Here is a 14,776-nt window from a genome sequence, read left to right as displayed (position 1 = left end):
ATTTTAATGAATCATACGTTTTTCACTTTACTAATTATGTTGTTTTTTTGGGGGTATTTTTTTTAGCTAGCAATAAATGAATTTGTCTTCCCTGCGCTTACACTATTGACAACAGAAAGTCATGCATAGAAAGGGAAAGGTAGTCCAGGCACGATGTTCCAGAAACTTTCTAGAAAACAAGCCTTCCTTACTTTCATATTAAGGAAAATACAGAATTTGAATGTTGACAATGTGGATATTAATTTGCAAGGCTAAAGTAACTAGCTATTTCTCTCTGTATAAATATACAATCCAAAATCTGATATCTGTCTGGATTTAAGAAACCACTGTGGAACTGAGAGATCGCTAGGCTTGGGGGAAAGGACCTTAAAGTTTTATAAGAAATAAAACCTACATCAGATATCTTGAAAAGATCTATTCAGGTGTCTATGGACCAAGTAACGCTGTCACAAAGGCACAAGATCCTTCATTATGGCCACATTCATCTAACAGAAAACTCCTAACTCTAGGAAATGTCCCTTTACAAAGAATAAAGTCATTTCATCTCAGATAGTCATCAGAAGTTGGTTTTGTGAGTAAGATCCAGGAGAAACAACACAAGCAGAAACTATTTTGTTTCATGAATAAGGTGGAGCCCAGGAATCATCAAAGACACAGTTGAATGATGGCCCTAGGCTGAATTAATCCCCAGACCAGCTCCAGGCCCCGCCAGGGTGACACACCCTCCTTTGTCATGTTCCTTAGGGATGGCTACAGTGAGTAGGGCTCCACAAGTGACTTCCCTCTGGGTAGGAGGGGGATGCTTTTAAATTGCCTTGGAAAGGAAGAGGAAGGGGGCAATCCCAGACAATTCGGAGACCCTTGGTTTGGTGAGAGAAGTTCACCAGGGATGATGTTTTCGAAGGATGAAACCAGGGCGCACTTAGTTTAATACCTAGAGCGAGAGTCGAAACAGTTCTATGTTCTCACAGAGCGTCCCACTGAATTCCCTCACCATGGCACTTAGCCAGACAACAAGCTCAGCTCATCCGGGCTTCAGATCCTTTGAGAAGGGCAAGGGGGCGAATGTGAGAGAGATGCCAAGGGCCGATGGGTGCTGATTTTAATGTATAAACTAATAACTCTTAGACCACTAAGTACAACAGATTCAGTGTCATTTTAGCTTTGAAGAACAGACACTCACAGCTTTTCAAGCCGCAGTGTTAAATGATGTATCTCATTCCCTCCACCCCTTGAGTCAACTGCTGCCTAGCCAGATTAAGGTGTCAGATTGATTTGTTTTATACATCTTTTGACCATGCTCATTGAATATTTAGGAAGTTTCTTCAGCCCATATTGAGGCTGAGATGTCCCGTGGGAAGCATTAATCAAAGTCACAGGGACTCGTACACTGTGGCAACACAGCCCCTTTATTGTAGCGATTAGTTTTTGCAGTAATACATTAACACACTACAGAGCTTTCCTTTAGAGAACAATTGATCCTTTTTCTTGTCAGCCACTACAGCACGGGGGACATTAATTCTTTAAAGTTCAACACTTTTTCTCTCCCAAATTGAATATCTGGAGAAGGGGCCTCCTGCCTTTGCCTTTAGCCAGCCACCAAAACCACACAAATTTCAGTTCGCTTCTAGCGGAGGGAGACCCAGTTCTTCAAGCTGCTGTGCCGGTCATTTCACTTGTCTCGTGTTTGGGGAGTCTGTTGTTTTTGCCCATTCTTTCTCTCTGTTATTTCCATTCTCTAACAATAAGCCTTAAATCTCCCTTTATGTCCCATTCCTAAATAATGGCAAGTGCACTTACTTTTTTGTCCTCCCCATTAGGTCATTCATGACCATTCTAGAAAAAAAAAAAAATGCCCTTCTATTTTTTTCCCTCTACAGTACTCTTGTCCATATGAGACAATGTCTTGTAACAATGCAGAAGCCTAATCTCCATGTCAAAGCAATTTTCATTCCCCAGTGCACAGCCTGCTATCATTTTGTAATGTTTTGTTTCTTATTCTAAAAGAATTAAAAAGGAACAGTAAGCCGTCACGGGGGCCTGTGGTCCTTATCTCAGTGTCTGGAAATTTGGACAGTGTATTTTACTGCTGAGATAAAATGGAAAGAACTCCAAGTTCAGCAAATCGTAATGGGTTTAAGTTCTATTGAAATCGGCGACCAGAAGATCAGATAACGGGGGTCCTTCAGTTGTCTTTTTAATCGGGTTCCCCACAAGGCTGAATAGAGACAGAGCAGACACACAGAGTGAAAATATAATTCTTGGATAGGTTAAGTACATGTTTGAACTCTTGCAAGCAGAAGCGATTTGCTGATGACTTAATCATTTTCTGGTCAATTATCTGTGAGGGCCCTTGCAACTCCATGGCAATTATGATGCAAGTTGGCCTTTTGGGAGAAACAGCAGTCTCCCTGCTTCTGTTTCCTTGTTACTTCCATTCTCTGCCATATATTTTCATTCATTTATTATCTTTGCTAGGATGGGAACAACTTTCTGTGTAGTAATTACAGCCCCAGTACACACTTTGGCTGTCATCTTCTTGGGAGTCTGGATGTTCTCATGGCCAGTGTTTGATAAGTGGTCTTGGTTGATTTTTGATGAATGTATATCTTTTTCTGGGGGCCCAGGGAAGGGGATGCCTGTGATGACAAAAGGCAGGGTTGCCTGTCAGCCCGCCTGATATAAAGCTATGGATTTATTGGCTTTGACTTGGCAAGTTGAGAGGCAGCTGTCCTTTACGTGAACAGAGGGCTGTCAATGAGAAGGGTGTCATCTGTAGCGAAGCCAGGAAGATATCTTCATTGAAAAGGTCATCGAGAAACCTTGGTAAACAAAGTTTTAAAGCTGAATCATGTTATGGTAACTTGGCATTTAAGACAAGTGTAATAAAGATTCTGTCTGTGCCATCTGTTGTACCTACTCTTAACCACACCTTCCAGATAGCCTGGCCTCCATTGGAAGGGGTCTTCTCCAATGCCGGCTGTAGGGAGTGTATGAGCAGGTACGATGGTTTCACCAGAGGGCACCAGACACGAGAACCATGTGGCAACAATAAGTGGAATCACCGGAGGATGGCCATAGGAGTCACCCACTCCCAAAATATCAAGCAAATGGCGGCCTCCTCCTCTGTGTGAAAGCCATTTTCCAGCATTGAACAAGGCTGTCATGTGATGACACAATCTCTCATTTAAAAAAAAAAAAATCAAGCTAATGGCGAAGTCTTTGGCTCATCATCTCTGGTACTTGAAAGTAATAACTCTTCCCAGGGTTCCATGTCTTGAATGAATTTCCATAAGAAATATACAAATGCAAGTTTGTTTTCCTTGAAAGATGGACAATGTTTAAAGGAAGCTATTCTGCTTCAGGAAAATCAGATTGAGAATGTGGATTTTTAAAATCTGAAATGTGGAGGGTCCTGATGTGATTTCCATTGTTCGCAGGTTTTATAATATCCTGTTAGTATATCGTTGCTCGAGCCGCTCTTGCCATCCTTTCGGTAGAATTAAAAACATTCCTTTCCAAGTAAGGGGAGGGGGGAGAGGAACTTAAAAAATGCTTTGAATGCTTGAAGAATAAATGAAGAAAATGGCAGAGTTCTTATCCCTTTCAATATTTAAATTTAACAGTTCAACAGATGCATTACCTCTCAGCTCATCAAGTGGTTTAGCAATTTCCGTGAGTTTTACTACATTCAGATGGAGAAGTACGCGCGTCAGGCCATCAACGATGGAGTCACCAGCACTGAAGAGCTGTCTATAACCAGAGACTGTGAGCTGTACAGGGCTCTGAACATGCACTACAATAAAGCGAATGACTTTGAGGTAGGAACTCTTCTTTATCTTTTGGTCATCTCCCCTTTCTTTTTTTTTAAAGTGTGTTTTCTTCAGAAATGTCCCTCAATGTTGTTTTTGTATTGGTATTTCACGGAAACACCCCCCAGTGCATAAGAGGTAGAGCTACAGTGAGGAGCACTCCCCCCACCTGTGGTTCCCATCAGAGTCCTGGGGACCCGACCCACTTCTATTTTCTTTCCCACGGCCGGCTCTGCTGCTTCCCATTTGACCACGGGAACAGGGAACTGGAGAATCCAAAGAAAATGGCAGCGAGAAACACACAGTGTGGTCCCCTCTCAGAGAAGAGGTCCCTTTTCCACATTTAGGTCTGGCATGTCGATTGAGCTGAAAACATGTGATGTGCAATGAATGGCAATAGCAAAAGTTGTTGTCTAAGGAAGTCTAGAAATGCCAATGGGGGAGAGATTCCATGGTTTCTAACTTTAATCAGCATTTATTTCCTTTATGGAGGAAATGGTATGAGAATTTACTAAGTGCATACTTTAAGATATCCATCAACATCTTTTTTTTGTTTTGCTTCTATGTCCGTTGTTTGGGGAGGAGGCGCTTGTGTGTGTATTTTGCATATGGGTCACTTCACAAGCATGTCACTCTGTGTTCATACACTATTATACACACTTATGTATGTACAACAGACATATTGTAGAGACACACAAAGCAGTATACACAATTCCCAGAAAGCAAACTCTATGCAACAATAAAATGTATGTGGCTCTGAGTAAGGCTTTTCTTTACTGGCTAACGTGGTGTCTCAGCAAACTCTTTCATGCAACACGATGACTATGAGAAAACACTAACGAATCTCCCAGTACTCACAAAGGCATTTTGCTGAGCCCCGCTGGCGGAGGCAACAATCCCCGGAAGTGGGAATGTGGGAGAGTTCCACAGGCCACACCCCCTGATGTGAGAGTAGATAGGCCATGGCTTGACCAAGATACTCCTTTTCTTCTAGTATCTCGAGGATAGGCTGTGAATGTTTTCTCCCTCACCTGCGCGTGCAGGGATCTTAGGTTAATAATCTTGCTTTCCTCACATAGCTAGGCGCTACCCAGACATGCCCAGGAAGGTCTCAACGTCAAAGGAGAGAGGGACACCTTGGTCTGGCCTTGCCAATAAAGGGACCTGACCGCCACTGCCCACACTCCATTCCTTTTTGGGCCCTTCTCCCCCTGTTCTAAGCAGTGCAGCTCGATTATGGCGGCTTAGAAAGAACTGACTGGGGTAGCTTTGAAGTGGGGAAGTCATGGTTTTTGCCTTGAAAATTTGCATGCTTATACTACAAGCCGCCAATTTATCTTTGCTATCCGAGACCAATGGAGGTTGCTTGCCACAGGTGTTATAAACAACACTGTTCCTTGGGCTGAACACATTAAAAGTGAGGATCCTTGTCCTGCTCCCCAACTTTAAAGTCTGTCATCACAGGGCACTGGTTTATGTATCAACAGATCACCAACAGATTCCTTCTAAAGCTAAATGTTTTAAAAATCTCAAGAACTTCATTTACACCCCCCCCCCCCTTTCTGGTAAGTCCATTGCCCTAAACTTTAAGCTATGAGAATTTGACTGTGTGCTAATGAACTCTTTATAGTTTATTAGGACAAATATTCACTTAGTGGCATGCATCAAGCTTCAAACAAGAATCGCCCAAAATTCCGGGGAGAATTCTGCATTTTAGTTGTGTAACACACTCGAGAGACCAAATCCTGACAGCACACATTAGGATTTTTTGTGTTGTTTAAGCCTTACCTGGTTAGAATTTAATCCCCTGCTCACAGCACAAAGACCAAAATGACACAAACAGAGGACGGCTGGCATGAAGAGATACCCAACAAGCTGCTCCATTTAGCATCATCTAAATCCTCCTTTAATATGATTAACATCTGATATTTCTCTCTTTCTGAATCATATCCACTTCCAGCCAGGCCACCTCTCCTTTATCTGCAGTGTCTATTTTAAGACTGCTTCAGTGCAAGGAGTATGGGGCCCGGGGAGTAATTTTGTCACTTCCCATGTGACTTCGGACAAGTTATTGGTCTATTTTGGGTCTTATTCTTCCTTCGGTAAAACTAGGCTCTTTCTGGAAATGTGGTGACAAGGTAGCAGGAGTCTGGATCCCGCCCTGCCCCCTCCGCTCACAGGCTCACGCGTTCACATGCGCGCACACACCCACCCACCACACAGGGTCCCAACGTCACCCAACCGTTTTTCATTTAACCTCTCCGTTTTGGTGCATGTGCTCGCAAAAGCTTCAGATAAGACGATCCTCTCCTTTCTGTGCCCGTGTGCGTGGAGGTCAGTGCTTAAGTGAGATGCTTAAGAAGCCACCGGTCTTATCACAGGAGCTTTACCAGTGTGGGCCCCGGCTGTGAGCCAGAGGTGGACCCAGCACTTCGAGCCAAATACCTCCACTGAGAGGGTGTGCACTGTGTGACTTTGGCATTGAAGTTTCTACTCTTCGACTGAGTGAAAGGAGTCTGTAGTCTAATATGAACAAGAGAAGAGGATGGCAAAGTGGAGAACTGTATACCTTGTTTCTTTCTTAACTTTTAAGCAAGCATGTAGAGGGACTCTGAAGTTGTGTCTGCATGATGCCCAAAGATCCTATCAATTCAAAGGAATATATTAACCCAACAGAGTACTAGCTGGTCCAGTAATAAAACATTTTACTGACTGCATTTTAAATTTCTCAGTCAGTTGTTGGGCAGCAATAATAAAACAGCTAACATTTATTGACTGTCTACGATACGCTTCTAAGTGTTTTACCACTATTATTTAATGTGAGCAGCAATAATAATATGGATCTTAAGATAAGAAAAACTTCAGTTTGCCTAAAGATTTATACTGTTTTTAAAGTAATTCTAAATGGGAAGGGACAGGTAGAGGCAGGGGTAGAGAGGGGTATGAGAGGAGAGAAAATGAGGCTCATGTTTTCCCCCCTTCGCTAGACTTTCTTCTCCTTCATTCTGTTCTCCTTCTCGTCTTTTTTTTTTTTTTTTCAGCTTTCTGCTCCATCTCTGCCTCTGTCACTCTTAGCACCATCCCCCTTCAGCCCCTGCTGCTGATGGCTCTCAGAGCAGATGGGGAAGGTTTATCACTAGCGAAGAGGGAGTGGCTTGAATCTCTCTCCCCTTCTAGACCCTGCATTTCCTGGCCTTTATGAGTCAGGACCTTCTGAGTGACAGGAGAGTGGTTCTGCCTTTTGTATCAATTTACACAATTGCCAAGATTCTTGGCAAAGCATTCAGACTTAGGGTGGTGAGAGCTTGAGAAGACCCAGGGGGTGTGGAAGAAGACTCTGAAGGGGGGTGGGGGGGAGGTTGACAAGAACTATACTTTTGGCTTGTGCTAAAGCCCAGAAAGCTGGCCACGTTGCGTGGAGTGGGGCTCTCGCTCCGAACCTCCGAACTTGAGTTTGCGAAAGTGTGCAGAAGAGGGGTGTTCAGTTACAACTGCATCCTTCACTCCTACTTCTCACATTTAATGAGATTGGCAACAATAAATTTGTCTTTCCAGGTGTTATGGTATATATTTCCATGCTTCATTTTCACTTCACTTTGAAGAGCTTCCAAAGAAAAATTTTTTTTATGCGAAGGGAAAAGGGCGGGGGGAGGGGGGGTTGGGATTCTGTCCCAGTTTTTAAATCATACTGACACTTTTGACTTTAGGGGCATACGAGTTGGATTTTATTGCTTTTTTGTTGCTCTCACAACTGTGGCAGGAAAGAAGGCAGTGATCGCTGTCAATTTCCAAGGCTGGTTTACAGGTTTGGGCAAAGAACTCAACTAAGCCACTGACCTGTGTAAGTCAGCAAGGTGAAGCACACTAGCTAAGGGGCCCAAAGGCCTACCTACCACCCCAGTCTGGCTCCATGACCTCGGCTAGCTACGTGATGTGGTTCAGCTAAGACAGGCAGAATGGCCCAAAGATTGGGAGACTGGAGATGATGGACTTGTGTACACGCTGGCCGACACCTTCATCCAGATAGATAATTCTGACTTTGGGGGCGTGTAGGTTGTATGTTTTTGCTTTTTGGTTTCCTTCTGCCCCACCCTGTGGTCAGCTAGGCATCCCACCTAGCCCCATGCGGGCCTAGCTGTTTATCTGTAGGCAGGGTCCAAATTCCCAGGAAGAGTGATTGAACTCCCTTGCCCTCGCTAAAGACCCAGGTTTTTGGATGGAAAGCTTAAAAATTAATAAAATGGGAATTTGACTCATTGACTAGCTGGTGTATACATGCCATTTCCTAAGATACTAACATCTCGCTGGGCAGATGACCCATCATCAAGCCTGGGGTCCGGCTTTTTCCTGGAGTCACACGACAGGCAAGGAGAATACTCCCGCAGGCCTCTTTCTGTGCTTTCTGACTTCACTCTTAGAAAGAGAAAATAAAGCAGCACCCCTTACATCCACCCCACTCCCCGACACACTCCCAAACACAGGCCCATTTGAATCCACACCCGGGATGTATTCTCTCCACCATGCCTACCCCACCTCGCTCTCAACATGGCACACATGGAAGAAGACCTTCACGTCACCATCTCTTTAGAGAAAAATGAGGACAGGTGGATTTAGGAAGCACTTCCCCCTGCTCCAAATAGATATTTAAATATGAGGATCGTTTGGAGCACTGGCACATGAGTGAGAACCTTTTACTGCTCTTGCAGTCTTTTGGCCTCAAAGCCGCTGAGCTGTTTAAATGATCGCGCAACACTCTATTGGTGGGTGGCGGGGAGGCAAAGAAACGCTTACTATTTCTTTCCTTGCCAGCCCCACTACTGACAAGCCAAATTGATCTCTTAAGAGACGAAATGAATGTTCTCCGAATATACGTACACACGTGGCTGTCGGGGAACCTATTCCTTGTACAGAACGATCGCCTGAAATGTGAAGGGGAGAGCAGTAGAGACGCCGGGGTGGAAGTGGGGTGGGGGTGGGGCAGAGGTGGGGATTGTGTGCAGGCACGGAGCTTCATTTCTTTGCACCGCCCGTCCTCCTGGAATTCAAGGTGTGGATCAGTATATAATGAAACGGGCCCATTGATTTACCATCTATTTGGGAATGTCATTGCATTTTTAGCTCCCCGTGTCTTTTTTGTCATTGGGCTACATTCAAGCACAGTAAGATCAACTTGAAAACCTCCTTACTCAACAGCTTTATTAGTTATAGCATTCCATGACCTTTCTCAACATTCTTAAAGAAAAAGATACAGTGGAATGTCGCTTTACTTTGCTTATTGTCCTTTGTTGTGGCGAACAAAGCGTTTTCTACAGTGGCTATAGCACATAATTATACAGCTTTCAATGGCAGTGTCTTGGCACCTATCAGAGTTCAGAGGAGCCTTTAGAGGAAAAAAAAAAAGATGTTTTGTGGCAGCCTAGGGAGGGTCTCATCTTTCCTTCAGAAAATAGTTCAAGGCTCTTCTGTCAAGCTTCCCTACTTAGAGCTTTTTCTCCTCCTGCTTCATAAAGTTTAAAGCGGATTCAGTGGAGTTCTATGATCTATTTCTTTTGAAAGATTGTTCCTCGGCACAGAGAGGGCCTTTGACTTCAAGAGTTCACAGATTCATGTCTTTAGGTATCATATGTCTGACCTTATCAGTTACTCCATTTAATGTCGCAGAAAAAGTCTCAACTCTTTGTGTTTGTCTGTTTTGCCTCTGTGAAATGATTTGGTGAAAAGACCATCCTTTTTAACACACCACCGAGAGGCCGTTTCGGCTGCAACCTGCCCTGTGGCTTTTCTCTCTTTAAAAAAAAAAAAAATGTCCTTGTGTTTTGTGTATGGATGAGTTCACAGTGAGAATAGAATTATACAAGGGCAGGCGCACACACAAAAAAATCTTTTGCTGCCCTCCCGCCCCCCCCCCTCTCTCCCCCCCCCCTTCCCCGTGATCTATGGGCTCTCTTGCTGGCTGTACCCCAACAGGCGAAGCCATTTAGCAAACACAGAGGCGGCAGCCATGGCGCTAGGGCAGCCGTGGGTTTTCCCTGGCTGCGACCTACCCCTAAGGCCTTCGTAATTAATTGTCCTTCAGAGACGAGGAAAGTTCAGAGACAGCGTGGGGAGTGATGCCTATTGTCTGACATTCAGCTCTCCTTGCCTAAGCTCTTTCTCTTGGTCCCACAAAGGGTTATCAAGCGCGGGGGTGGGGGGGTGGGGGGGACATGGGGCAAGTCCTCAGCTAGAGCCTCTGGTGGTGGTTAGAGCTTTCAGTGGGATGTCACCGTTGTGTCCGGCCCATCCCGGGTGAAATGTCTGAAGAAGTTCTAACAGGCTTTCGAAAACGAGCCTGTTTATTTGGTCTCGAGTAAGCAAACTCTTTTAGCGAAACCAAGCTTGCTCCAAACTCTGCGATCCCTTTTCACGTGGCAGATAACATGGAAATCAAATTGCCTCATCCCAACACTCCCCACCCACCACCCCCAGCCCTGATTTTATTTCACTTTGACTGTTTGGGTCTTCCTCAGACACGGAGCAGAACTTTGCACGATCATTCCACTCATGTCCCTTAACCACCACCTCAGTGACAAATTTGCAAGAATAAGTATTTTCGCAAACATTTCTTTTTGGTTCTTGAAAGTAGATTATTCCCGTTTAAAAATAACGTTTCGCCTTCAGGGATTGCCTTAAGCCAGCCTTCAGTGCTGTGTGCTAACAGGACATAAAACAAACACAAACTGGTCCCCTCCCCTCTCTGGGCTGAGACACCAAATTAAGACGCAGTGTGGGGACAGCTACTTGAGAAGGAAAGGAAAAGCAGGACCACTAATGATGGTCATACTACTGTTCCTGGTAAACAGAGTGAAGCCAAGAAAAACAAATACAGTCATTTTTCCAAGGGGCACTTGAACTAGCACGAGAAAGGATTAAGGTCACTTCGCTGTAGCGTCCACTGAGACTTCAAGGCTGGAGGGGACCAGATTTACGGGCAATCTCTGGATCCCTCGGAGCAGCCTGTTCTGGAGGAAGGGACCCACAGGATGGCCAGAACCTGTCCCCGTCGCTCTTTGAAAACACTTCCACCTACAGACCTTTTGGTATTTAAAGAGAACCCGTCTGTGGAAGTTGACACAACAAATATAGTCATACCGAAAAGGGGGGTCATAAAAAATTGAAGTTATTCTTATGAATCTTTCATTAGAAGCAATGAAAAGGGACACTATTGGCCTAAGTCCTTTGTGCTCCAAGCCCTTCTTCCGGGCTCCGGGCTATTGTTCTTTCAGCTCCTCAAACAGACTTTCACTTTCAAGCTGACAAAAGTCACTTAGAAGCCAGACAGCTGTACTAACACACCCACCTCACGGAGCAGCAGCCGGGGGCAGGTGACGGGGGCCAGAGACCTTCTAGAGCGGCCTGTGTTGCTTTTGTACTCACCTGGAGCGGGACCATTTATTGCTCATTTGTGCCCCCAACCCCCTGAAGTTCCCCCAAGATGGATGTTTCTTGCATTTTCTTTACAACGTGAAACATGGACATCCATGGTAATATTTATATCTCGGGTTTGCATGGCCTGGATCTGACCGGTAAAAGCTTGAGCACAGAACTTAGCAGAAGGCAGAGGGAGTTTGACTCAAAACTCCTTTGATTTCTCCCCTGGCTTCTCTCTGTTCCGCCTTTTCCAGCCAGTCCAAATCTTAAGCTTTTCCATTTCTGCTGCCTCATCCCAGGAGTAGGTGGGATTTGCGTGAAAAACAGCCACCAACAGCGAGAACAAGCCTGGCCTTAGGATTTAAGATGCAGTTAGAGATAGACAGGTCGCCCTGCCTGCCTGCCTCCCAGGCCTCAGGGCAGCAGCGCCACGGGCCACGGGCCACGGGGAGTCCTCCCCGTGTGTGTATTACAGGCCCTCCCTCCCCTGTCACCTTGTGTACAGTCTGGTCTGTGACACTGATGGTGATTATGTCATTATTTTGCTCTGGGGGCCCTGGCACATCTGCAGAGCCCAAGCACATCTTCTTTGTTGCGCTGGCAGGCGTCCCACACCGCAAATGCTTCATTAGCCCTGCTGCTGGCCTCCTTGCCAGACGCGAGTGCCCAAATGCGGGCTCCTTTTTGCTCTCCGCTCTTTTGTGTAGCTGATGATCATGTATTCATCTTCCCACTTCTTCCCCATTCCCGACTTCTGAACTCCAGATGTCCCAGTTTTCTTGCCCAAATCACTCGAAAGAGAAACAAGGAACAAAAAAAAAAACCTCCTTGCTCCTTAACCCGTCCTCACCCTTTCCAACCTTCCCCCTTTTCCATCCGCCCAGTGAATGGGGTCTTTGAATCGCTCCCCAATATGCGGACTGACGCTTTCCCACTTGCAGTTTGAAAAGATACCAAGCGGTTGCTCCCAGTAGGATGGCGCAGGTAGGGTTAGAATTCGGATTTATTAGGTATTGCTTATTCGGTGTATGCCTTTCTCCACCACCCCTTCTTCTCTCCTTGGCTCCTTTATTTGCTTCGGCGCATGGCCTCATTTTACCAATTTTCAGAAAGCGGTCCAAACTGGGAATAGAGCAAAGATTCTTCATGCCTCGCTGTGCATGTTATAGACAGCTGAAGGTCCCTTTCCTCCGAATGGAATTGTCTTCTCCCCTCGGCCCCCCAGCCGAAGTGCCCTGCCTGCTCCTTCTGCTGTCATCACCTCCCCAGCCCCCGACAATGACCTATTATTAGATATTGAAAGTGATTAACCCTGGGCTGTTTTGGAAACAAGCTAAAACATTTCTCTGAAGTTTGACTCTGTATTTAAAGGAGCCAGCGCGTTAGAGAAGGTGTAAATGGTTCCAACGTTAACTGCAGTAAATGTTTGAGCTCCATATCTTGGGCTGTGATGGGTTCTCTGTAATTGGTATGTTTTAATTCCTCCTTAAAATGGAATTAATTGACCTGTGTTAGCGTATTATGAGCAGCTTTCCCCACAGAGAATTTAAGCAGTTTTTGTCCCCCAATTACGCCAACATGGGAAGTTTTCAATGTCTCTATCTTTGAGTAAAACAACGATTTTAGTTTTACGCCCAAAGGAGTAAGTTGCTATATTTTCAGCGATCATGGTCAGACCACTGTCCAGAATTCGAATGCAGACTCCTAGGTCGAAGACCCTGGAGAAGATTAAAGAGCATTTCTCCCGAGGAGTGAGTTGCCATCTTGTACAGGTTCCTGGGTTCCCCTGTCGCTGAGCCCTGTTCTGAATATTAGGAGCCATCCAGCTGGGAAAATGAGGAGAGAGGTGGCCAGATCAGCAGGCCACCAGCCCTGGGCAGGGAGCGTGTTGGGAGAGTCTGATACCTGTCACTGATTGAATCATTTTCAAAAGACTCAGGATGTCCCCAGAACATTCCCAACTTCCCATTATTAGATCATTATGGTTTTATTACCCACAGGTTTATTTAAACCTTTTCAGGCCTAGCCCCGTTCTCAGAATATACCACTCCTCAAGATAATAATTCTCTAAATTTATTACCCGCTGAGAAAATAGTATCTTCTTTTTATGGCTCGTAAGTGATTTCCCTGGAACTCCGAAGGGATAGCCCTTGTTCTAATATCCTAGGATTTGTGGCCAGGGCTGTGGCCATGTTCTCCATTTCCTTTCTCATTTTATAGACTTGGATCATTACTGCCTCTTAATCTTCATCTCTGCAGATGAAGGAGCTCTAATCCTTTTTAAAAGTCTAATCTCATACAGTTAGTGGGCTGCCCCTGGTCGTTTTAGCTGCCCTCTGTCATGCGCTTCAGCGTGACTGTGTTTTCCCAGAGACAGTTTCAGTTAGGAGACGATTGAACCGAGTTCCAGGTGTGGAATGGCACCTCATGAACGCACCCAGGGGGACTTTTTTTGCTTGCCCCAGAAGTTTATCCTGAGAAGTTGGATTTCTTGAGTAGCTTCTCAGATGCACTTATTGGTGAAAAGAGCCTATAGACCAGTGTATGGAACTCCTGACAAGTATTCTGGCCAATCTGATGGTTGTCTACAGGACATATTCAGCCAGATAAGCAGTGGGCAGATCCACCATGCTATCCAGATGTTGACAGTGTTTTTGTAGATAAAAGTATAGAAGCGTTTGACATCCTGAAGACCCAGCCTTATTCTTGGGCTCTAGTCTATAAAAAATGACAGCAGAAGCGAAAGGAATGCTCTGGCCTCTAAATTATATTCTCAGGAAGGAAACAAAAACTTTACTTACAAGTAGATGTTATTTTATGTAAAAGCATCACCTTGAAATCTTAAAAAGGAAATCCTTTGGCGAGGCCACGGTCAGCGGTCCTGGGCTAATAGTGTAAAACTTAAAAGAGCATGGCTTCTGGAAACAGTCCCCGAGTTCAGATCCCAACTCGGCCACTTTCCAGCAGTGAACCCTTAGCAAGTGTCCTCCCCTCTCTGTGCCTCCGTTTCCTCATCTATAAAATGGGAAAGACAGTAGCATCTACCTCACAGAGCTGTCCTGAGAATTAAATGAATACACATGACTTTATTAGCACAGAGTAAGTGCTGTCTAAGCATTTGTTTTTATTCATCTGTCGAGCCAAATGAAAGTTACCTTGTCCAATTATTGCATCATTTCCTGCTGACCCTAAATAGGAAAACAAACTAATGAGCAAACAGAGAGTTCTCATCAGAACTGGGACAAAGAGTCAATGCAAAACTGGCTTAAAAAAGAGAAAGTGGTCTCTCTGCCCCAAGTGTGGCTGTGAAGGTGGCACCAGCCTGGATCAGAGCTGGAGTCACAGGTCCCAGAGGAGAAGGGGACCTCGGAAGGAGCACCAGATTGGAGGGTCTGCCTCGGGCAGCACCTGCCTCAGGAGGCTCTACTTTGCTCCCCCGTAAAGTGATGAGATTAAACACAGAGCTGTGTTCTAGGTCTGAAATTCTGTGATTTGAGGATAGAAGGCCTTCTGCATTCTCTAAATAAATCCTTGGGGTGATGCAAAGCTTTAGG

General features: G+C 45.1%; 1 protein-coding gene across 1 annotated transcript in view; it reads left to right on the top strand.

Annotated features, from left to right (window-relative positions):
- The window catches only part of PROX1 (prospero homeobox 1), a 47,152-nt gene that overhangs the window by 19,878 nt on the left and 12,498 nt on the right, over nt 1-14,776 (top strand). Inside the window, exon 4 of the mRNA XM_054711747.1 lies at nt 3,627-3,821. Within this exon, the coding sequence (XP_054567722.1) occupies nt 3,627-3,821 (195 nt within the window). The remainder of the gene's footprint in view (nt 1-3,626; nt 3,822-14,776) is intronic.

The sequence above is a fragment of the Eptesicus fuscus genome, chromosome 22, assembly GCF_027574615.1.
Source record: "Eptesicus fuscus isolate TK198812 chromosome 22, DD_ASM_mEF_20220401, whole genome shotgun sequence".
Taxonomy (NCBI): Eukaryota; Metazoa; Chordata; class Mammalia; order Chiroptera; family Vespertilionidae; genus Eptesicus; species Eptesicus fuscus.
Note: the sequence above shows the minus strand (reverse complement) of the source record. Positions and strands in the feature narration are given on the sequence as shown.